The 25,779-nt window shown below is 32.5% G+C and overlaps 1 protein-coding gene across 2 annotated transcripts; it reads right to left on the bottom strand.

The window, feature by feature from the left end:
- Positions 1-429: 429 nt before the first annotated feature.
- LOC143076450 (protein ABHD15-like) lies at positions 430-15,669 on the bottom strand. Of its 2 annotated transcripts, none has more exons than XM_076252229.1 (2): positions 15,539-15,669; positions 430-1,970 (listed from the first exon to the last, which is right to left on the bottom strand). In XM_076252229.1, the coding sequence occupies exon 2, from the start codon at positions 1,825-1,827 to the stop codon at positions 496-498; it is 1,332 nt and encodes a 443-aa protein (XP_076108344.1). In that variant the 5' UTR covers positions 1,828-1,970; positions 15,539-15,669; the 3' UTR covers positions 430-495. The 2 variants fall into 2 exon arrangements, with proteins under 2 accessions (XP_076108344.1, XP_076108343.1); XM_076252228.1 differs by lacking the exon at positions 15,539-15,669 and adding an exon at positions 7,870-7,951.
- Positions 15,670-25,779: the final 10,110 nt, after the last annotated feature.

The following is a 25,779-nucleotide window of genomic DNA, read 5'->3' as shown; positions in this document are numbered from 1 at the left end:
TTTATGCCTAAGATTACTATATGTGCAGATTTGAGGGTCTATTTAATATGTATCATCACTGACAAAAAGGGGTCATATTTCAAAGCAGGGTTTTGACTCTTGAAATGGGGTCTGTAAATTGGAGTTTCAGTCAAATTCATGGGTTATTCTAAAATTCCCACTTTGATGAAAATTACGCATATTTTCCCAATAAAAAAGGGTACAGGTAGCCTGTAAAAAGCCAACAATATCACTAACACCAAGTGTAAACCATATCAAGACTTCTACTTTCATTTTGTATTTGTACGTTAATGGATGTAACATCATGGATAACATCCCTTATACAAAAGGCCATGGTATTTCTCTTGAGTAATTAACATGTCACAAAAATATGAAAATAAGCAACTATGACTTATTAATGATGATATTTATCAAGCAATTACACGTACCTCTTAGGATAACTCCATTTTAATCAACAAATGAAACTTAACAAATAGTTTAACAATAAATATTACATTATATAGTCGACCTCGCAGGACTTTTATTGTAGTTAATCGTATATCCTTTCATTGTAAATTCCAGTATTGCTTCTAAATAATCTATAACAACTCTATCGGCCCATGAAAGAGCAGCAATGTCATCTAAAAATCCGCCATGACCGCCATATTTGGGCATCAGCATGAAAAAGTTAGGATAATATTTGAACAGATCTAATGGAATGTTTTTATTAGAATGAAGAGGATCGTCCTCACTGGAAATAAATAACAATGGCACCGATATATCGTCCACATCTCTAAGCGGATTGTTCCTATCCCAAAATTCCTCTAAATCACTATACCCGTACATTTTACAAAACACAGCTTCATCGAATTGTTTGTAAGTCCAAGCTTTCAGAGCTTTTGGAACATCAATGATTTTCGTCAAAGCTTTTGCGTGTTTCCAGACAACTCTCTTTAATAATGTTAAAAATAAAAGATCATATATACCATGTAATTTCGTTGACGTTCTATGAGCAACTTCAAAGGAAGCAGATACGCTAACTCCCGCGCTTATTTGAGCAGACGATCCAAATTCACCCAGATACGAGAGTAAACACTCACTTCCGGTTCCGTATGAGACGCATGTTACAAGTGCTTTTGGATATTTACCATTTATGTATTTAATAACTTGCCTGAAATCTGAGGGGTCACCATAGCTTTGTAGTTTTGGGGTTGTTAAAAAAGAATTTCCAAGTCCTCTCCTATTAAATACAACGGGTTGAAATCCTCGTTTCGCTGCGTATTGACATATTTTAGAAAGGCCGCCTGCAGTTCCACATAGTCCTGGAATAACTATTAACACCGTTCTTCTTCTCTTTCGGTGAAGATGTAAATTTACAACCCAATCTAACGCTACCACACCCCTATCTTTCAACTGTAGATATTCTCGTTTAAACTGAACACAGCATTGTGGAATAAAAAACGGCAAAAATGTCTGAATATGTTTATTTCTAATCCAAAAGGGAGGCGAAAACTGACGAGTCGCTAGTCTACACTTTTTAATAAGATGTGACGCTAAAGTCGATTCTTTAAAATATAATCTTGGATAAACTTCGGTAGTTTGTAATAAAGATTTTATGTAACACAAAGCACTCCATAAAATAGTTCCAATTATTGCAACATAAAATGGTAAATATATAATCGTATAAAATGCTAACATATTAGGAGACTCTGATTTTTCTTTCACTTCTTCACCTGTCTCTCTCTCCGGTATTGATAATCCAAATGATAAGTTGTAAATATTTGATAATGTAATGTCCAGTTTCGGAAAACATCGCCTTACGGGCAGAAAACACTGTTCGCTGATCATTTGAACCGTAATAACACTGTCATCAGTTATAACTTCAATGTCACGCGTCAATGAACAATATAACTCCGCCTTATTAAAGGGGTCGTTGTATCTTTATGTAATGTCAAAGATATAATGTGAAGTGATCAACCGCTCTGTTACGTCTGTAAAAATATTGGAAAAATAATTATATTAATATATTGACTCTCTGCCAATCAGGATACAGAGACTTACTCCTAATCAGTTTTAATACAATAAGAGAAATCCAATTTATGTTACGATAAACAACGAAAAACAACGAGAAGTGTGAATTACTTTCGTTGGGTATCACAACGATCGTGATTAAACAGATTTGATTAACATTCCTCAATGAAATATCCTGTCAGTATTATCTTAAGTATGTCTTATCGATATATAGGTATTTATTTTACAGAAGTTTAGATTCTTTCTTGCATGTAAGCTGTAACTGTTGATTTATCGCAGAAGCAGGTAGTCTATATCAATCATTACGTCTTATGTTTCAAAAGAACTTAGCTGTTTCTTATAATAAGTTATCAATCTACAATTTATCTTGTGGGTGCGGGACTTGTTTTATTTCTTGAAAAAAAGGCTCTGGAAAGTTTGTTTCTACTGAAAATTTATGAAAATAATGAAAACAAAATTGATTATAGACAAGTAAGTAATTATATTTAATTCGAAAATATTGTTTGATCTGAGTGTAAAAGACCAAATGATCCAACACATTAGAACAAAAAGCAATAACAAAATGCATCAACCAATGGACTAAAGTCTCCAGACTACGTCGGACGAAGATTTAATGAATGTCACTTCTACTTTTAAACATGGGGTGTTAACACTCAACATTCACCCCAAACTGCAACAGTGGTGTACATGTAACAGCACACTGGAAGTACTTGTCGAAACTGTCAAAATAGGTTCAAAACGGCAAGACTTATCATGTAGAAAGGTACTATAAGCATGCAATTAGAAATTTTGGTTCAGTCAAGTTAAAAAATGTCAATGTATATAAATTTAATATTTAATAAATGCTATATATGAATAGCAATTTTTTAAATATTTAATTTGCAAAGAAAAAAAAAACTTTTTCATTTTGTCGCATATTAGAAATCCAAAATACGTTATGATAATGTTAAAGTATCATAAGATGGTGTGATAATTAAGATACTTATAGATTATCGTTGATCATCTCAACGAGATTGATTTTCTCGCTTGAGCCGGGACGGGAAAAGCGAGAAAGGCAATCGAGTTGAGATGACCAATGACCAATGATAATCTGTTTATCGCTATTTTACCTATGACGACGTTGTCAATTTCGTTAGCAATGCCACGTATCTGCTTAGTTTCTAGCGATAATTTTTCCATCTCAAGCGAGTAGCATGATAGGAAAATTATCACAAAAAAAAAAATCAAACGAAAAATGCACAAAATAGCGATAAATGTATATATATGAGGACGCATCGAAAACATCTCAAAACGGAATTTCTCGTTTTTTTTTGTATATAGATTGGACCGTTGTTTTCCTTAAAAGTTTGCTGTTCGGTGTGAGATAAGGCTCTGTGTTAAAGACCGTACTTTGACCTATAATGGTTGACTGTTACAGTCAGATGTGTCGTGGAGGAGAGTTGTCTCATTGGCACTCATACCACATCTTCTTAAAAAATCAGAAAATATTGTCTATATCTTTATGCTTCTTTCAACTAAAAATGAACGATCCTCTCGGATGTAATGATTTGACAGAAAAGGTAACAATTAAACTTACAAGAAATTCTTACAAATAGGAATTATCCATAATGTTCATTGATTTTATATATGATTGTATGAAATTATGAACTATTTATAAATGACAGTTAATTCCTTGTTATTTATTTCAACTTAAATATCTATATACTAGACATGTATGTAAGTAAATAAGTAAGTAATTTTTATTGGTTTAAAATCCAAAATTACAGGATTGATACCAAGACAATACAAATTTGTTATGTGAAAGCTGCTATGAAAAATCTGGGAGATAAGAGCTAAATAAAGATTCAAATTAAATGAACCAAATCTAAACCATGTGTAATTTATGACGGTCTGGATTTGGTTACCAAAAAATAAAAATTGGGTATCAAAAGTTATGACTAAATAATATATAGGAATATAGACCCCTCCTTCAAAATTTTATCAGAAATTTAGTTTTAACGGGCGCGCATTTGGTCGATCGAAGTATCACGTGTAGAACTGGACAGTTAACAACTGAGGGTACAAGCCAATAATGAAGTTGAGAATAGATTCTTCCTAATTATTTTTTTAAAATACATGTAGTATCAAATCTAAAGGAGGGTATCGTTAGACATTTTTCTACAATTTTTCATTTTCCTTTTCCTATGTTGATTCTGGAAGGTACATTTTTGTAAGTCGTCTGAGATGAAAGACAGGAGTGGTAGACAGCCACAGTAAGTGTTTTTTGGGATAGGGTAGAAAATTAGCATTGCAACATGCCCATCCGTCACTTCCCCAACGCTTCTCTGCACATGTATGGTTTGTACAACACTGATATCGTGTTTTCGTACATGATATTGCAAGCTCATTATAAGCCATGAAATCTTAGTTGAATATGCAGCGCTATATAGCTTCATCAACTCCCCAGATGTGTCTTATTTAAATCCAGTTTAATATCTATTACAGAATAATCCAGGGCTGATATGCATAAAACCACTTAATTATAGGATATTCAATAGTAGTACGACAGTGCTAATCTATCGTAGGACATACAGGAAATCTGTCCTAAGGCTTTCGAATCAGACCCCAACTTTAGTATTTTATGCATATAGAAAAAAAAATACTGAACTCCGAGGAAAAATTATCGAAAAGTCCGTAATCACATGGCAAAATCTAATGATAAAACACACCAAACGAACGGACAAAAAACTGTCATATTTCTGACTTTGTATCATTCTTGGTTCATTTTACTTTTGTTCCAGTTTATAGGCTTAAAGATTTTAAATACATCAAATTATCTAACAGCTATATAAGATCTCTGGAGGACAGATTCTATGATGATATATAGTCAAGTCAGTTTTTACGTAGACGTTTTTTTCCATCTTTATATAAATGTGTTTAGTTGTATAACCTTGATAATACGTACGTTAATTCTTTGCTCTTTTATCTTCGGTTTATTTTTGCTGCGTGATCTTCGCTTAACGTTTTTTGTTAAAGTCGTGATCAAAAAAAGATTATTATAACCATTCATTTTTTATCTAGACTAAATGCAAATTAAATAAAAACAAACTGAAAATATGATATCTAAAATATTTATATATAACCATACTAAATTATTAAAGGAAACATGAATAAAACATATTATGTGGATGTCTACACCCTCGTCCTAAGTTCTCTGTATATATTTAGTCCAATTGGCAGGTATATACATCATCTCATAAATGGGTTTAACAATGAAAACCAAGTCTTCATAACAAATTAAAAAAAAAAGAAGCAATTATATATATGTAATATGGTGAAATTGTTGGCGACAATTTGCACTTTTACATTAAATTTTCAGCAACAGTCTGTATACCTTTATTATGTAATATGCATTTATGTATTTATTTATTTCTCGAAAAAAAGTCCAAACACCGTGTTCTATCGTACATATGCTTTACTACTTTTTATCTATTTTTTATTAGGAATATATTCAATCCCAGATTTTATATATAGTAATTTGATCGTATATCTTCATGCATGATTTGAATTTTTAAATTTCCGTATGTTTATATAAACGCACTCAAATCTTTCATTCTTCGGATTAACAAACTTAATTTTTATTTTTTTTATTTTGTTTATATCAAAGGGATTCCGTATACATAAAATATAACTGCCAATGAAGTGGGTACATCATTATGCTGATTTAGTCAATTATACTAAGTGAAACTTGATTTATACTTCAATTTCATGTATAGTTGAACGACCACTGATTTTGAACAAATATGATTAAATCGACGTCAGACGCCATTATAAAGTTTAGAAATAACATTGAAAGTTCATAGTCATTATATTATTTGATTATGGATAAAAACGTACGAAATGTAATTTTGACCATCCGTTCTCAAGGGAGAAGCATGTTCGCGAGGTATCCGTGTGAACCGGAACTTCTCGCTACATGTCGCTACATATGTCTAAAATATGAGAACAAAATATCAAGGGAAATTGACATTTATCTTGCTGGAAAACAAATCATTTAAAGCTTTGCTTATATTGCTAAGGGCATCTTGGCTACGTTCAGTTGGCGTCTGGTGGATACTGGATATATGTCTCATTGTCAGAGGCGGATTTTTGCAAAAAAAAAAATAGTTGCTTATATAGGGAATCACTGAAGCGTGAAAAGATCCCCCTCTAAACCAGCCAGTGGGCCCACACTTATGAAAATTTCTGGATCCGCCACTGATTGTGGCAATCATATCCCATCTTTCTTATTTTTATAAGATGAAGATCTCAGAAAATTGGTTGTTTTATTTCAGCCATACCTACATTTTTTGTAAGTCAGGAACCTGGTGTACAGTAGTTGTCGTTTGTTGATGTGGTTCATAAGTGTTTTCGTTTCTCGTTTTTGTATAGATTAGATCGTTAGTATTCCCGTTTAAATGGTTTTACACTAGTAATTTTTGGGACCTTTTATAGCTTACTGTTCGTGTGAAGACCGTACTTTGACCTACAATGGTTTTTCATTTACTGTGAATTGGATGGAGTGTTGTCTCATTGGCACTCACACCACATCTTCTTATATCTATATGTTCATGTTTTGTACCAAGTCAGGATAAATGATTGTGGTTGTATTTATTACACATGTAACTGTGTTGAACATGTACATAATTATATTTCATTTGCAAATGCAACGGTTGATTGCAAATCTATCATTTTTTGTAAGTCTTTATAAAGTTTATTGACTCCGTCGAATAAGAGGTTGATTTATATCATAGACACATATCTATTGTTGACCTCTTAAAATTGTTTTTTTTCCATCGTTGGGCATTTGGTATGTTAATTCATTATAAAAAGTAGCATTTTGTCATTTAAAATTTTACATTTATATATATTTCAGATTGATTAACAAATATACATTAGTCCTGAGGGGACAGAAAGGTTGGTGACCGGACACCTAACTTAAACAGCTGTGGACACGCACATCATCACATGTCGTTTTATTAATTGAATAAACTCCAAGTGTTCGTGTTTTTCGTTCTCCAGACTTTCTGCCTAGAGCTGATTTATTTTATATGTATTGTAGATCATATTTTTATTTTTATATACATGTACAAATGTACTGATGAGCATTAACTTTTTTCTAAAAGTAATAATAAAAATAATTGAATGAAATCATTCTCAGGCTGGTAATTGCACCTGACCATATCAATAAAACATTTTGAATATAATATCATATATTTTCTATCCTCATTTGCTTTCCCTCTTTCACAAAGTGAAAATATTTCATGTTCACTTATTCATTGAAAAAAAAAGATTGAACAAAAAAATGAAAGAAGTATACAAATTATTAAGTATGTCTCATAAATTAAATGTTTGTCAGCACGACAGTAGCAAACTTAAAAATGAAATGATTTGTTCGACTTTAAAATTCAGGGTGAGGCCAAAATATGTCACTATTTAAAATTTAGTAGTTGCCTCTTCATCAAATAGATTGATTTATTCTTGGAATGCAATAAACTGCATGTTTATTCTGTGATCTTATTCTAATTCAAAGAAAAATCTTTCACATTTTACAATATCTGTTTCTTAATATTAGTAAAATTAAAAGTTAAAGGAACCGATTACCAGTCCTATTCTATAACATTGTCTTAATCGTTGGTGCACCCACCCACCCCTTTTATCAAAACAATAGACCCCCTTTGTCAATTAATACTTTGATATAATTGTCATTGATCAGATTTGATATCTAGTTATTAAATACATACATGTAGATTGATGTTAAAAGTTGATGTTGTGTGATTATTTTTAAAGTTTTATAGATAATTGAGTAAAATTAATGCATAAAAAATATCAAATACTGACCTTAGCAGAATTTCAAAAGATCTTCAAAATTCATCAAAACAAAAATGAAGCTTCCATATTTAATTTATTTTCCTGCAACTTTGAACCTTTTTAAATATATAAATTAAAGAACGCCGAATGCATGTTTATGCTGAAAATATTTATTAAATGGACTGTAGACAAAATATGTCTGCAAGGTCACAGGTATTACATGATTAGTATTATAGATTAAGACGATTTGTTTACACGTTTTCAAATTATTTATATGACCTTATTTCTTACGACACGAGTCACATTATTACGGAAGTCGGTTACTGTTTCATGTGTTTATAATATATACTAAATATTCGAGAAGCATAATTAAATCAATGTTCTTTTAAAGACCGCACATTACAGAATTTCTTTAATGGATAAATAGATTAGTGTTTAACGTTCAGCAGCAATACACACGTATATTATGGCGAGACATGTTAATCTGAAATGACCACGAACCCAGCTTAGTACTAAACCGACATCCCGATATCTAGTTGACAAAGTATAACCGTCTGCAAACAGATTATGCCACCAACTAAGACATATACATATGCCAGCTCCAAGTTATTCTGTCTTTGGTCTTAGTTCTAAATGTTGCGTGTTTGTCACGGCTGGGGGAAGAACCCACAATCCCCCCCCCCCCCCCCCCCAACTCGTGGCGCGCACCTTAATCATTACTCTTTTTATTAATAATAATAAACATATTTATCAGTGAATGATTGAATGCTGTTGAAATATAAAAGGTGGATGTCAAATTAGAATTAAATAATAATCATGGGTGCCCGTCTACATTTGTGTGCTTTGCAATACCTACAATATAGTGTTATTGAAATGAAAGATTACATTGAACGGCATAAACCTACATGTTCCCAAGTTAATAAATTGTATCAATATTAGCGAGTAACTGTACCTTTTCTTCATTAGGGAACCCCTTTCACACAGGCTATTTATGCAACCAACAATTGAGACCTCTTAATGCAATGAATCCCATTTTGGTGCTATTTAAACAATGATTCTGTTATGCATGCTATCATATTCTATCTATGCAAGGTTATAGTATAAAAACATACAATGTTTACATTGAAAACTGGCGAATTCATTTCAAACGCACCCAATTGGTTGTAAAGAAAAGTTACAGGAAACAATTTCAGGACGGTATGGTTGCCGGATGCGTCCATTTCGCGTTTTCGCGTTTTCGTGTTTTCTCCTTTCACTTTGAAAACGCGAAATCGGAAAACCGAGAAACTGAGAAATCAAGAAAAATGGGAAATAGGGTAATCAAGAAATAGGGAAATCGAAAAATAGGGAAATCTAGAAATCGGGAAATCGAGAGAGCAAAAACGCGAAACACGAAAGCGAAAACGCAAAATGAATTTCACGATTTCGCTTTCTCGATTTCCCGATTTCCCGATTCCTCAATTTCTTGATTTCGCTTTCTCGATTTCCCGATTTCCCGATTCCTCAATTTCTTGATTTTGCTTTCTCGATTTCTCAAATTTCCCGATTTCGCGTTGGAAAAGTGAGAGGAGAAACAGCGAAAACACGATAAGGGGAAATGGCCGCATCCGGCTACCATACTAGGATGGACAGACGATGGTTTTTATAAGGTGTTCTTACTTTTTGAATTGACAATAGAGGCAAAAAGTTTTATATAAAATATACATCAGTGCCATGGGCGGATCCGGACATTTCTAAAAGGGGGGGGGGGGGTCCCAACCCTGGATAAAGAGGGATTTCAACTACATGCCCCCATTCAAATGTATTTGTCGTCCACATAAGTGGGGGAAAGGGGGAGGGTTCAACTGAATAATTCACAGGGTGATTAGACAAACACACATATGACCTTGATTATAAAGAAAATACCTAACGTCCATGACTTTAAAGACATTATATAATGACCTTGACTATAATGACATTATCTCATGACCTTGACTATAATAACATTATCTAATGACCTTGACTATAACGACATTATCTAATGACCTTGACTATAATGGCATTATCTAATGACCATGACTTTAAAGACATTATCTAATGACCTTGACTATAATAACATTATCTAATGCATGACCTTGACTATAGAGAAATCACCTTCATATCTGTGCATTTACAATAAAATACATCAGATGTTACAATTCGAACTTCTTACAAAAATGTGAAATCGATGAATGATAGTAAAATCATGTACAAAAAACGAATTTAATATCTCTGAGGAATAAAAATATATACTTGGAATTTTCTTTATCTCATTTAAGGCACTGTACTATATGTTTATGTATGGTTTCTAGAAAAAAAATGCTATACTCTTTTTAAGCTTACTTTCTTTGATGACTTTTGGTTTATCGTCAATTTAACATGCAAAATAACATTATCTAAAGTTGTATCGTTCAGCGTTTTGCTTATATACATATTACGTAATTAATTTTCTTTGGGGATTTAGAGAGTACAAAATAATTCATTCTTTATTATTACTGCAGTAAGCGTTTTCATTGAAAAACACTTGATGAGGTAATTGAAATAAAAGTGTTATTACTAAACTTGTTGGCATTAATTGAGTGATAGAAATGGATAGCATATGTATCATACGCATCTATAGGCTTAAGGTGGTATGAGTGTCTTCCTCCATCTTGGATTGTAAAAAACAGAGAATCAAAGGTCCAGATTTTCCATCAAGTTAGCAAAATTTGATGCAGGAATGCAGATTTTTAATGTACATTTTCATTTAAAAGTACCAATTTATAAGAATATAACTTCTAAATATTGATATTTTTGCAAATGTTAATTATTTTTGGTTGTTTTTATTTTTTTTTAAATTGGCATTTTAAGTGGAGGTAACTCTAAAAAAGTGCATTTTCTGAAGGATTCTGTATGGAATTTTCCTATTTTGTATTTTAGCCGGAAAAAACGTACGGTGACCCTATCTTTTCTTATGATATTCTCAAAGCAGTGTCTGAAAGCCATCTTTTCCTGAAGTATTTAACAATTCTATCATTTTGTTTAGTTTCTAAAAACAAAATGGTGTTTTTTCCTGTATAATCCATACAAAATGTGTCATTTTGTCCCGTCCTGTAGCTTGAGAAAATGCGCGGTGACCTATCATTTTTATTATATTTTTCAACATGTATCAATAGATACAACGTTTTGGCAAAGTATGAACAAATTCTATCATTTTTATTTTAGACTCCCATACCACCTTAAGTGAAATCACTAGTTAGTATAATATCCGTACCACAAACCTCAGAGGCGGATTTAGGGGGGGGGCAGGGGGGTCAGTGAAAAAACAATGTGAATTCAGTTTTTTATCCTACATTGAACTTTTGATGTCGACCCTTACGTTGATAAACGAGAGACATGATTCTCGACCCTGCAACCTTGAACTAAAATACATTTGTTTCACTATGATATTTAAATAACCAATGGAAACTCATACTAACAGACTTAAGAGCGGGTTCAGCCATAGGCCTATGATAGGGTTATAAATATTTAGTACAGAGATTTGCAAATACTCAGATCTAATTGAAAAATGAAGGTAGCGAAGATCGGTGTTTACCTATAATTTATTGAGACTGCATTGTATCTTGTACGTCACTTTATTTCGTCAGCTGCTAGGCAAAATTACCGTCTTACACAATTTCAATCGGTAAATATTTAAACTGTGAATAACTTCTTCACAGTATTTTTAATATTTGATTACATTGAATAAGAAAAATAGCGAAGTTTGTTAATTAAAGTTTTATATACTTGTCGATACAATCTGATAATTGTTACGTACCTGTATCTCCATTATAATTAGTTTTGATTGATTTTCTATTACCAAAACAATAAATCATATAAACATGTAAAAAGGAAAGTGTATATGCCATTAATCCTTACAAAGTTGGATAATTATACTTCAAATAGCACCATTTTTGTTGAATAAATACATGTGTAATAAGTATGTAGCTTTTAATAGATGTACGAAACTGTATAGCATTTCTTATTCGGAAAGAGTGTTTATTTGCAATGTCGCTTACAGGAGGGTGATGATAATTTTTTTTGATTTTTTGTGGGGGAGGGGGTGTCTCAGTTGCGGATCAAGGGGGGGTCGAGGTGTTGAATCCCCTTTGCTGTGGATGATCGTTGCGTTTAAATGGAGCCATATGATTGCAAACATTCCCTTTCTACTGGGTTGGGAACCCTCTTTTTAAAATGACTGGATCCGCCCCTTGATCTTCATTTGTGTTCTTTAAATTAATACGTTATTTTTTTCCCTTTTTTTGACAATTATGGTTTATTTAAAAAAAATCAATTAGCACCGGAATACACTTTATTCTTTCTTTTGTTTGTCATTTATTCTGCACATTTTAACCATTATTCTCTCTACTGTTAACCGCATCCAGACCCTCTTTATATAGGGAAGCTTCTCACTCTCTCTAGCCTACATCTTTATTGAGGATTCAGACCAAGGACGGTATAGATAGCTGATAGTTTACTAATCGTCGTTTTAGAGGGGAGGTTTTATTTAGATAAAAATGGAAGTATTCAGTGTTTTATCATCGGGATAATTATTGCTCATTGTGAAAATGTAAAGATTCGACAAGAAATCATCCTATTTGTGCATGCGTTTCTGCTGCACATATGTACAAATGTAAAGATACGACAAGAAATCGTCCTATTTGCGCATGCGTTTCTGCTGAATAGATGTACAAATGTAAAGATACGACAAGAAATCGTCCTATTTGCGCATGCGTTTCTGCTGCACATATGTACAAATGTAAAGATACAACAAGAAATCGTCCTATTTGCGCATGCGTTTCTGCTGAACAGATGTACAAATGTAAAGATACGACAAGACATCATCCTATTTATAATTATAATTCCTTAGTGAACTAAAATGATAACTCATTATACATGATTATAATCTGATTTTATCCGATTTTGGTTTCTTCAAAGGAAAGCCATAGTAGGCTGGCTTGGTAAATTATCACATGAATGACATACTGTTAATTCGGTTCTGTCAGAAGTTTTTATCCAGAAACCTTACGTTCCGTTATTGTGTGGAAACGTTGACGTAGTTCCGTTATAATAGATAAATCCTAGTTAATTATTTTTGACACATATACGCGGCTATTAATGAAATAAGTACGTAAGTATGTACCAAACAATAGTTTGTTGAAGATCAGGAGAATATATGCGAAGGATTACCAAAGAGATATTCAAATCCATATGACGAAAACAAACTATCAATGCCATCGGTAAAAACGAAAAACGACAAAAGGACAAACAACAGCTAACACAAAACACCGGCTACATAAAAAAAAAAAAAAAGACCAAAGAAAACGAACCCCAATCAAAAACCAGGTTATGTAGTGATCTCATGTGCTCCCGAAAGGTAAGTGATCCTTCCCCACAAGCGACACCCGTCGTGTTACTCCTTTAAACAACAATAATATGTTATATCAAGTAATAAGGCATCGCATCACACAATAGCGAATTTGTAATTGACTCTATATTTTAAACATGTTTTGTGAGATCTCAACCCTCCCCCTATACCTCTACCCAATATAGAATAAAAAAAAACATACACCAATATACACAGTAAAAAGCAGTTAAAAAGAAATCAGTCCGATGTCAGAATAAAAACAGAAGAAACTAAGTAAAATGACTATACATAAAAAAGGACTTCTTTTTAGATATGAGCTTGTATGTCCCGTTCCTGCCACTAAGTGTGTTTCACATAGATATGAGCTTGTATGTCCCGTTCCTGCCACTAAGTGTGTTTCACATAGATATGAGCTTGTATGTCCCGTTCCTGCCACTAAGTGTGTTTCACATAGATATGAGCTTGTATGTCCCGTTCCTGCCACTAAGTGTGTTTCACATAGATATGAGCTTGTATGTCCCGTTCCTGCCACTAAGTGTGTTTCACAAGTCCTTTATTCTGTCCTCGATCCTTCGCTTCTTCATTCATTTTGAATTCAAACTTTTGTTCGGATATTTCGTTCGTGCTTTAAGAAGTTGATCTTACTCTTGATACATAAGCATATATGTAAGATCGATAATTAGATTAATTTGTTCCGTAAGGTAAAATGGCATGTGTTCTAAGCAATATTGCTGAAAATGTCATCTGATTAAAAAAATACGAAACATGTCATCTGATCAAAAGTACTGAACATGTCATCTGATCAAAAGTACTGAACATGTCATCTGATTACAATTACTGAACATGTCATCTGATCACAATGACTGAACATGTCATATGATTACAATTACTGAACATGTCATCTGATCAAAAGTACTGAACATGTCATCTGATCAAAAGTACTGAACATGTCATCTGATTACAATTACTGAACATGTCATCTGATCACAATTACTGAACATGTCATATGATTACAATTACTTAAACATGTCATCTGCTCAAAAGTATTGAACATGTCATCTGATCAAAAGTACTGAACATGTCATATGATCAAAAGTACTGAAAATGTCATCTGATTACAATTACTGAACATGTCATCTGATCACAATTACTGAACATGTCATATGATTACAATTACTGAACATGTCATCTGATCAAAAGTACTGAACATGTCATATGATTACAGTTACTGAACATGTCATCTGATCAAAAGTACTGAACATGTCATCTGACTACAATTACTGAACATATCATCTGATCACAATTACTGAACATGTCATATGATTACAATTACTTAAACATGTCATCTGCTCAAAAGTATTGAACATGTCATCTGATCAAAAGTGCTGAACATGTCATATGATCAAAAGTACTGAACATGTCATCTGCTCAAAAGTACTGAACATGTCATCTGATTACAAATACTTAACATGTCATATGATCAAAAGTACTGAACATGTCATTAGATCGCAATTGCTGAACATGTCATCTGATCAAAAGTACTGTCATCCAATCACAATTACCGAAGATGTCGTTCCATCACAATTACTGAACATGTCATCTGGTTACAATTACTGAACATGTCATCGGATCAAAATTACTGAACAAGTTATCAGATCAGAATGGCTGCATATGATTGTCATCAGATTAAAATTGGTTAATCATGTCATCTGATCACAATTGCATCATGACTGGTATGATGATAGATTTGTATTTGCACTACAGGAAAACAGTAAGAGCAACTGCATAGACATACACCACCTCACCCACCCCCCAAAAAAGAGAAGCAAAAGTGAGAGAAAAAAGTGAACAAAATGAAATATAGGAGGGGATGAAGTAAAATTACTTATTATAATCGATTAAAATCTAACTTATTAATTTTGATTTATGAATTTTGTTTTTAATTTAAACTTTTAATTATATAACCTTAATTTACATTTGTGCAAAAATGAAAGATGTGATCAGCATACATGTAATCTACATACATGTTATAACAGCAGGGGCGGATCCAGCCATTTTAAAAAGGGGAGGTTCCCAACACAGAGTAAAAAAGGGGGGGGGGGTGTTCAAACTATATGCTCCCATTCAAATGCATTGATCGTCCAAAAAAAAGGGGGGATTCCAACCCCTGGATCTGCCAATGAACAGTGACATTTACAGTTACAGAATAGTTGAAAAATTCAATGCAATTTGAGCAATTGAGGCGCAGCTGTTATAAATTCACATGATTAATATAATATAATATGAAATACTCACATATTATTCCGTGAGACGGTTGCAAATGAAAAGTTAATCGGTATCGACACAGGTGAAATCAGATTATAAAAGATCATTTTTCAGGAAGTCATTAAAATTACTTAACTACTAGTGTGTTTGTTTAATAATACCTATAGAAATACGTACATCAGTGACGTAGGTCGACATATATTATCAATTTTATTTTATACAAAATACGACTGATTTACTATTTAATAATTGAACAAATATGAACAACAATGAGGACTGAATTTTAAATTGACATAAACTAACACACTTTCAATGTAAAACATGGTTCACGTAATATAAGAGACGTGGCGTGTTCGCGGTTCTCATCAGATATGTATTAATGAAAATTAAACAACGGGTAATACGTGACAATGTACATGTACATGTGTAAATATTATATTACACTTTATTTTAAAACTTAACTGTGGTCTTTATCCAGTCCATCTCCCAGTGTCTCGAATGATGTACAATTGTATTAATAAGGTAAAACGTAACATTTTAATTAAGGGAGCTACCGTTTGATTTTGTAAGGGTGTGGTGGGGGCTAGGATAAGAAATTATGTCCTGCATTTTTATTAAATTTTGAATCTCTGTTCTGCATTTTTTTTTTTTATTTTGAATCTCTGTCATGTATTTTTTGTTATTAGTTTATCCTTACTTTTTCCCACATAAATGGACATCCTGCCTTTTTAGGGCAAAGTGTCTCATCCTGCTCTTTAAACTCAAATCTCCTGTCCAGCCTTTTTTTCAAATAACATGCAAGAACCACACCCCACACCTCTTCCATCCCATAACATTCAAATGGTAGATCCCTAAATGAAAATTTCAATTTCATAATGCTTGAAATTTCTCACGACACGGAAACGAGATGAATAGTTCAACTAAGTTTTTTTGCTGTCTATTCTATATTCTATATATGTGTTGATAATATTGACTTAATTACTGTCCTGATCTTTCCCCGTCATGCAAAGGTTTCTTTTTTTCTTTTTTTTTTGCACTTTGTATCTTCAGAGCTGTATGAAATAAATAAATCATTCTTTCAACAGATAAAATTGACATCCATTTTATAGATAATTACTGATATCATATCAAATCTTTCTTAACAGTCATTTATAACTAAACGTTTTTATTCTTTTTAAACATATTTCAAAATAAAAACATAAAAAGTTAAGTAAGTTGTCAAGATATTTTCCATATATAATGTTTTATATGTTTATGTAAGTTTTGTATTTCTGAAGTGTAGGTTTAATGCTGTTCAAGACAACGTCAGTACTTACTGATATGTATTACCAATGTCATTTCAACTGACCAGGCGGAACTTATGTTTTAATTTGCATAAGGACAGTCTTTAATAGTTATCCCACAAGGACGCGGTGTGTCAGTGTACTAAGATCCCCCCCGATGGCCGGAGGCCATGGGTGATCTAACACTGACACACCAAGTCCGAGTGGGATAACTATTTTCATCCCAGCTGGATTAGATTAGACGAAAAACCATTTACAATTTATAAAATCTAGTTTAGAACGCCACACAACCATTATAATATACTTTATATATTACTATATGATGTATACCCTTTATGACCCCCGAACACGATGAGTAGATATCAAACAATGTAAACTCGCCCCACACTACATCGCCACTTTATAAATACATCGCCAACTCTTAGACATAAGACATAAAGCTTTATTTAGAGTCGGTATAAGCAAGCAATTACAAACATAAGCTCTGAAGAGCTTTTAAAACCGACATAACAACAAGTAAAACAAAACATACATATCGAGTCATGCACACAACATTAAACATATAAAGCAAGAGTTGCTCTTATGTTTTGTTAAAATCACAGTACTGTGGTACTAAAATGCTTTTTCTTAACTCCCCGTTGATAAAATTAACACTTTTTTTAGTGTTAGAAATAGAAATTATTTCAATAGAAAAGGTTTTTTTGGTCACATGACTCCTCACGTATTACAACATTGACTTTCAAAATTGGATAAATCCCGCAATCACGTCTGACAAATACAAATAAAAGAGTGGTATTTTCCTATAACAAGTATCCAATCCCTTAAAGAAAAAGTAATGCATCTCTGGCCTTTGTTAGTCTTGTAATTTTTTTATTTTTAGTTTCTTGTGTACAATTTGGAGTTTAGTATGGCGTTTATATCACTGAACAAGTATACATATTTGTTTATGGGCCATCTGAAGGACACCTCCGGGTGCGGGAATTTCTCGCTGCATTGAAGACCTGTTGGTGGCCTTCTGCTGTTGTCTGTTCTATGGCCGGGATGTTGTCTCTTTGACACATTCCCTATTTCAATTCTCAATTTTATTTCTTTACCAAATGGCATATATACATTTGTACTTGGGATGAATTAAATGCTAGCTCAAACAAATCAAATGCGTACATGTATGCATTTTACACTGTTAGATTGTAGGTGCTGCATTCATAAGTGTCGACGCTTCAAGTCTCTTTCAACTGATTCACTCATTTTTTGTTTGTTACCTTTATTTGTCTCGTCTTAATAGATTTAGGGAGCTACCATTTGATTTTTATGGGGGGGGGCTAGGATGAAAAATTTTGTCCTGCATTTTTTTTTAGTTGTAATCTCTGTCCTGCCTTTTTATTTTTCACTCTATTCGGTCCTGCCTTTTTTTTTTTATTAGTTTATCCTGACTTTTTTTACCTAAATTGTCATCCTGCCTTTTTTTTTTGCAAAGTGTCTCATCCTGCCTTTTTTTTTACTCAAAACTCCTGTCCTGCCTATTTTTTTCAAATTTCATCCTAGCCCCCCCCATAAAAATCAAATGGTAGCTCCCTTATGAGATTTGAACTTCTTTGAGAATTTATTTTTGCCTGAACTTTATATCTGCATTGTTACAGTAGCACAACACGGCTAGAAAGAAGGAAATAATGATAATTTTCGATACATGTAGAGTGATTAATTGATATGAATTACGTCGTCTTTCCAGTACAAAAAGGCTGTACGGCGAGGGCTATTTCAGATATATGTAGTATAACTTTCAAAACTATATTGCCAGTATTGTAGTCACCTTCTGTCTATGTCAGGTTTGAGTTGCCTTCCGTCTATGTCAGGTTTGAGTTAAATATTGTAAGCAAACAATCAGTTTTACTTTTTATAATTCTTCAAGTATTGAAAATATTTACACCCACTTCGATCTTTTAGTATTCAATTCTGTTTTCTTATGTCAAAATACACTTAAATCTGTCGGCTATGATGCCATTCTTACCATTTATCTTACGTTTCACCACCTATCATTCTCTTTTTTTCTGATTGAGTGTTGAAACATCCTATTTACTTAATTAAGCTAATTAATGCCTGCGCTGATTTTGATTGATAGCAAAAATCAAATCACAATCTCGGTATTTAACCGATTTTTTAATAACAAGAACCGATCTCTCCTTCTAATGTTATGTTATGTTGTATAACTTTTATTTGACAGCTGTATAAACTATATTGAAGTCTGTTTCTTCCAGAAATATAACAGGATCAAACGCGAAATTGCACTTGCGTCATTCGAAATGCATTTATCAAAAGGTATAAATAGTATTCAACAAATTTGATGATCAACATGAAATAAATAAAAAAATGTATGTTCAAAACGCTGAACGTAAGCACATTTAGCTTTTATTTCAACGTCACATTTTGTACTTGCTTTCAATCTTGTTGGGTATACGAAAATAACAAGAAGATGCGAAGACTGCAAATGAGACAACTTCCAACCAGAGACCAAAATGACATAGCAGTTAGAAACTAAAGGTCATCGTATGACCTGAACAAAGCCATGCACAAAATAACACAACGAAGTAAGCTAAAAATTAGTCATCCATTTCGTGGCACGATAAAGTGAGTTCTTTTCTATGTATGATGTTGTTGCCTTTTCGGAATAATGAATAAGCGGAAACAGTATTTTATCTAATAAACTACGATCGAACAAAATATAAGGGAAATGCACGATCTTCAAATGGAGAGATGCATGCAACAACCAGCATTACAAATCAATATTATATTTTACATAGCAAAAAAAACAAAAAAACACACTCGGTAAATGCATCATATCTGTAGAAAAAGATGTCAGAAAAAAGATTTACGTTCGGTTTTGACGAGAGTGAAATATACATTGGAAATGAATATAATAAAAATATATACATTTAATGTCAATGTCAGTGTCTGCTGATGCATACTAACCATTGCAGCAAATTGTCTATGGGAACTGTCGTTTGGCTGTGTGCTATGTGTATTAATGCATACTAACATCTAATCGTGAATGTTGTGTCCAAACATCATAGTTACAGTCATATAAAAAAGAATATGTGGAATGATTGCCAAGGAGATCAAAATGACATAGAAATTAACAACTATAGGTAACCGTACGACCTTCAACAATGAGCAAAGCCCATGCTGCATAGTCAGCTATAAAAGGTCCAGAAATGACAATGTAAAACAATTCATACGAGAAAACTAACGACCCAATTTATGTATAAAAAATGAACGAAAAACAAATATGTAACGGAAACAGTCCTTAAGAAATTTATCAAAGAAAAACTTAAGATAAACGAAGAAATCAAATTTCATATTGTTCACCGCCTCCGACCACGCAAGGACGCCAAACCAAGAACCATAGTAGCTAAATTTGAAAGTCGAAAGGATAGAAACAAAGTTCTTAGAGCTGCCCCTGCTAAACTGAAAGAAACATCTTTCAGCGTCTTTGAGCAATATCCATACGAAATGGTAGAAAGAAGAAATGTTCTATGGCCTATTTTCAAACGAGAACAACGTCTAGGAAATCATGCACGTCTTAAAGAAGACAAGCTATACGTCAATGGTCACAGAATATATCCTGAAGATGTAATTGAAGCTCAGAAAAATGCTTCCAATGTACCCAACAACCCTTCGCAAGACAACATGTATCCATCTCAACAAGGCAGTCAATTTCTAAGGGAGCACTTTGGCTCACGAGACGAGTCAAGAGCAGGTTTTGGCCGTCCCCGCCACATATAGGACAGGCAAACAAGAGGACAGTTGAACTTTAAACCCAGTATATGTAACAATTCTCACTCATTAAATATTTCATGCTTAAATGTATGTGGCCTAAAAAATCGATTAATATTTAAAGAATTTACTGATTTGATTGAACTAAATGACATTTTTGTATGTATTGAGTCAAAACTAGATAATTTAGACCAGCTTAACTTGCCTAAGGGATATGATTATTTTACCAAAAATAGAAAAAAATTTGAACGAAAATCTGGAGGTATAACAGTTATTTTTAAAAAATGTTTAAAAAATTTTCTTACATTTATAAACACAGACTCTGAGTTTGTACTTTGGGTTAAAGTAGATATTCCAATGCAATTAACTAAAATTATGTTTGGTTGTATTTATGTACCTCCCGAAAATTCAAGGTACTCCTCCAAGGATGCCTTTGATGAAATTGAAACAGAATTAATTACGTTAAAAGATCAAAGCACTGCAACTGCACTACTTGGCGATTTTAATGCCAGAACAGGGTCTCTTTGTGATTATATTATACCAGACGATGAACTTTCAAAAATTTTGAATTATGATGGAATAGATGAGATAGATAGATGTTTATATGACTATTACAATTTATGTTTATATAATGTATCCTTACAAAGATCGTCCGAGGACAAAGGTCGCATCAATGTATATGGTAACAAACTTTTGCAATTATGTAAAAACAATTGTTTATATATTGCCAATGGCAGAATTGGTAACGACAAAAATATGGGCAAAGTAACTAGCAAAGAAACTAGTCTAGTTGATTACTTAATAGTATCAGGAGATTTGTTCCCCTATATTACGGAATTTGAAGTTATTGATTTTGATTCGTTATGTTATAGTTATTGACCAAGCAAGTCGGTATATAGAATTTAATCTGCACAGCTCAGGTGACCCTTATTAACCCGAACGACGTAGGAGTTCGGGTTAAAGGGTCACCCTGAGCGCGTGCAGATTAAATTCTATATACCGATTTGATTGGTCAATAACTGTTTTAACACATGACGTCATTAATTTACGTGAACGTTTTATATGTGGACGATATTCCGCAATCCACGGATCCTAGGAAAGTTTATTGTAGGGTAAAGAAAGGGGAAAATACGACTTTCATTGGTAAGTTTTAAATTGATAACTTTTTTTTAGGTTTAGACTTATTGTAAAATTGCAAATTAATGGTAGATTTTTTTTTTTAATCTATTCCCATTTTTTTTTAATAGAGAAAGATAAACCGAGGAAGAATTAGATGTTATATTTTAAATTTTAAATGTTTAATAAACAGAAAATACTTTTCTCTTTCCAATCTTTTACTCCCCCTCCCCCAAATTCTTTGTATCTACTGACAAGTCCATCTAAATGAAGTCTGATTGATCTCTAGCTACATGTAACCTCCCTGTTTTAAAACAAACTTAAATATGACCCCCTTCAAATTCGATCCAAAAATATGGGGAATAGATATTCAAGAAGTCGTTATAAATTCCATTGAATCTAAAACTAGTCCAAATCAGATTTCTTTTATTCGGATATTCTTAGATACATTTCTTTTTTTGGCGGAAGTTACCAAAAATAGTTTTAACTTTCTTTCTGACTTTAAAACACTGATTTAAGTTTTATGTTGTACGCAAAATATAATACTGAAACATTTTATGTTCAAGCTAAGATGAAAAAAAGGAATGAGAAACCTTTCTTTTTTCCTATTCTGAAACTACGATGTTTGTACAAAGTTCAGTTTTGTCGTAATTTCAAGGCAGATGGTGTATTCGGATGTGGGGACGAACATGTCGTTCACCCAAGGATTGGACAAATTATCGTGTTTTGCCTTAAAATCGTCAATATTGTTTTTAGTCTCGCTACGCTCGGTGATATATTTTTTTAATTTGATAGAATAACGCCCCTTTTAAAATCTAGGAACCGCCCCTAAAGGTAAAAATAGATTTGAACTGTGCGGTATATCTGAGGTAGTTAATGCACACCTTTGCTGTGCATTATCCAGATTATCGCACAGTAAGAACAAAGAGATTTTACCCATACATGTACCATGTGTTAATTTCTGATATTCATTGTAGATTGCAATTCAATCTTTCAGCGATGTTACCTGATGATTTGCTTGATAAAAACAATTCACCGAATGTGCCTAGTAAGCATATTCGTTGGATTGGTGACAAAAGAGATCAATTTGTTGACAGCGTTGAAAGTAAATTGACCATTGATAACTTGTCGAACCAGTTAGACACGTTTGATATAACTAATGAAAATTTTCAAACTGACCTTAACGAATTAGTCGAAAGTTTAAATAAAGTGTTTCTTGATTCAGCCATCGAAAATTTCGGAAATAAACCCGCCAAAATTAATCGAAATTCAAAACAACACCAACCGTGGTTTAATGCGCAATGTCGTTTAAAACGAGATAATTTTCATCAAGCAAAGAAAACACATAATTTATTTAAAACAGAGGAAAGTAGATACGATTTGAAAAAAGCAAATAAGGCATATAAAACAGTAATGAACAAAAGTTACGAGGAGTTTCAATTTAAAGCTGAAAACGAGCTGCGTAGTATGGATCAACATGATCCAAAAAAATTATGGAATGTTTTGAATAATTTTGAAAGACCACAGGATAAAAACACACCAATCGATCTTGATGAACTTCACGCTTATTTTAAAAATTTGAACACAGACGGAGAACGAGATGATGTAGATTTTGAAATACCAGATTGCAATGACGAACGTGTAAATGCAATCTTAAATGGTAAAATTACAGAAAATGAAATTTTTAAAGCCGTTTAAGATTTAAAAAACGGAAAAGCGCCAGGTTACGATATGGTCACCAATGAATATGTGAAATCTACCATTCAATTTATGATGCCCCTTTATCTTAAGTTATTTAATAAAATATTAGACTCTGGAGCCATTCCTGAAGCTTGGACATTAGGTATTATTTTGCCATTTTTCAAAAATAAGGGGGACCCCCTTAATCCTGACTCATACAGAGGAATTACTCTAGTATCTTCTCTGGGAAAATTATTTACTGCCATACTGAATGGGAGACTTTCAAAATATGCAGACTTATTTGAAATAATTCCAAAAGCACAAGCTGGCTTCAGGAAAGGCTATTCAACTCTGGATAACATATTTTGTTTACATGTGCTGATAGAATTATATTTATCATTTGGTAAAAAACTTTATTGTACGTTTATCGACTTTAAGAAAGCGTTTGATACTGTTTGGAGATTGGGGTTATGGTAAAAGTTACCGGAAAAATTTTAAGAGTGATTTTTAATATGTATGATAACATTAAATCTTGTGTCAAAAAGGGAAATGATATTTCTGGCTTCTTTTCTAGTGATCTCGGAGTACGCCAAGGAGAAAATTTATCACCTTTTTTGTTTTCTATTTTTCTTTCGGATCTAGAAGAATTTTTGTGTGAAAATAACATAAATGGACTTGAAACAGTATCAACGCATTGTCAAGAACATATTGGACTATATTTACAAATTTTTATCTTATTTTATGCAGATGACACTATCATACTTGCTGAAACAGCAAGTGATATGCAAAATACATTAGATATGTTTGAATTATATTGTACTCAATGGAAACTTTCTGTGAACACAGATAAGACAAAGATTATGATATTTTCAAAAAGAAAAAGCAAAAGAAACCACTTACATGATTTTAAATTATATGGTTCTGATATTGAAATAGTAGATTTTTATCCTTATCTAGGCTTGCTGTTTAATTGTAACGGTAGATTTACAAATGCCAGAAAAAAATTGATAGAACAAGCAGAAAAGGCACTCTATGCTCTCTACAGAAAAATAAGGAATTTAAATATTCCTATTGATTTGCAACTAAAATTGTTTGATTCTTTGGTTGAACCCATACTGATTTACTCTTGTGAAATATGGGGTTTCGAAAACATAGATGCTTTAGAAAGAGTTCATTTAAAATTTTTGAAAAGAATTCTTTCATTAAGAAGCAGTACTCCTAATTATATGGTGTACGGTGAAACTGGCACGTATCCCTTGGAAATTAAAGTACGATTACGAATTTTATCATTCTGGTCAAAATTATTGTTAAACAGCACGAAATTATCAGGATTATTATACCAATTTTTGTATAAGATGCATAATTCTGGAAATATTATTTCTAAGTGGATTAATTGTAATAGGTCTACATTAGACAACACAGGTTTAAGCTATGTATGGAACAATCAATGTATTTTAAGAAATGTTGACTTCAAAATATATGTTAAGCAAATTTTACAAGATCAGTTTATTCAAAAGTGGTTTAGTGATGCTGAAAACTCTTCTAGAGGTGGATATTATTTACTGTTTAAACACGCTTTTTGTTTAGAAAATTATTTGGTAAGATTAAAAAAAGAAAATAGAATATTATATTACCAAACTTAGATGCTCAAATATCAAAATTCCACTAGAAACTGGTCGATGGCATAATATTCCAAAAGAGGAAAGACTATGTACTTTGTGTAAAAATAATTGTATTGGAAATCAGTTTCATTACTTATTTGTATGTCAAAATGACGAGGTTAAAAAATTAAGACGTGCATATATTCCAAATTACTATATTGTTAACCCCTCAGAATATAAAATGAAAGGTTTGATGTCTTTATGTAATGTAAAAGTCTTAAATAACTTGTCTATTTTTATCAAAAAACTTATGAAATATCTATAATTCTAATATATTATCACTTACATGTAATCGACTGGCGATCTCAGATCCCATTATTATAGCTTTGAATAATTATCACGTGTTATGTATGTGTATACTTGTGTACAGAGAATTAGGTATAATGAACTATGTATGTATATTTCTTTCTATCTTGTTCACCATTGTAAATTATTACTTGTATTACTTGTCTGCCTCTTGTTACAGTGTAAACTGTCTAGAGTGTTAGTAAAAGTTGAAGTACATAAACAAACGACAACCACTGAATAACAGGCTCCTGACTTGGATCAGGCACATACATACAGAATGTGGCGGGGTTAAACATGTTAGCGGGATCACAACCCTCCACTAACATTGGACAGTGGTATAAAAGTACTTCATAAGAACGAACTATAAAAACCAGTTGAAAACCTTAAACAGATATATCTGGCACACGACTGATTCGACATGCTGTAAAACGAACATGGTTCAATTAAAATGCTGTTTCTGTACAAAGACTCATTT

The sequence above is a fragment of the Mytilus galloprovincialis genome, chromosome 5 (assembly GCF_965363235.1).
Source record: "Mytilus galloprovincialis chromosome 5, xbMytGall1.hap1.1, whole genome shotgun sequence".
Lineage (NCBI taxonomy): Eukaryota > Metazoa > Mollusca > Bivalvia > Mytilida > Mytilidae > Mytilus > Mytilus galloprovincialis.
The sequence above is the reverse complement of the archived record's forward strand: the minus strand, read 5'-3'. Positions and strand labels throughout refer to the sequence as shown.

Excerpts from the sequence above, each read along its gene's own strand:
- LOC143076450 (XM_076252229.1), bottom strand. The coding sequence starts at position 1,827 with ATGATCAGCGAACAGTGTTTTCTGCCCGTAAGGCGATGTTTTCCGAAA.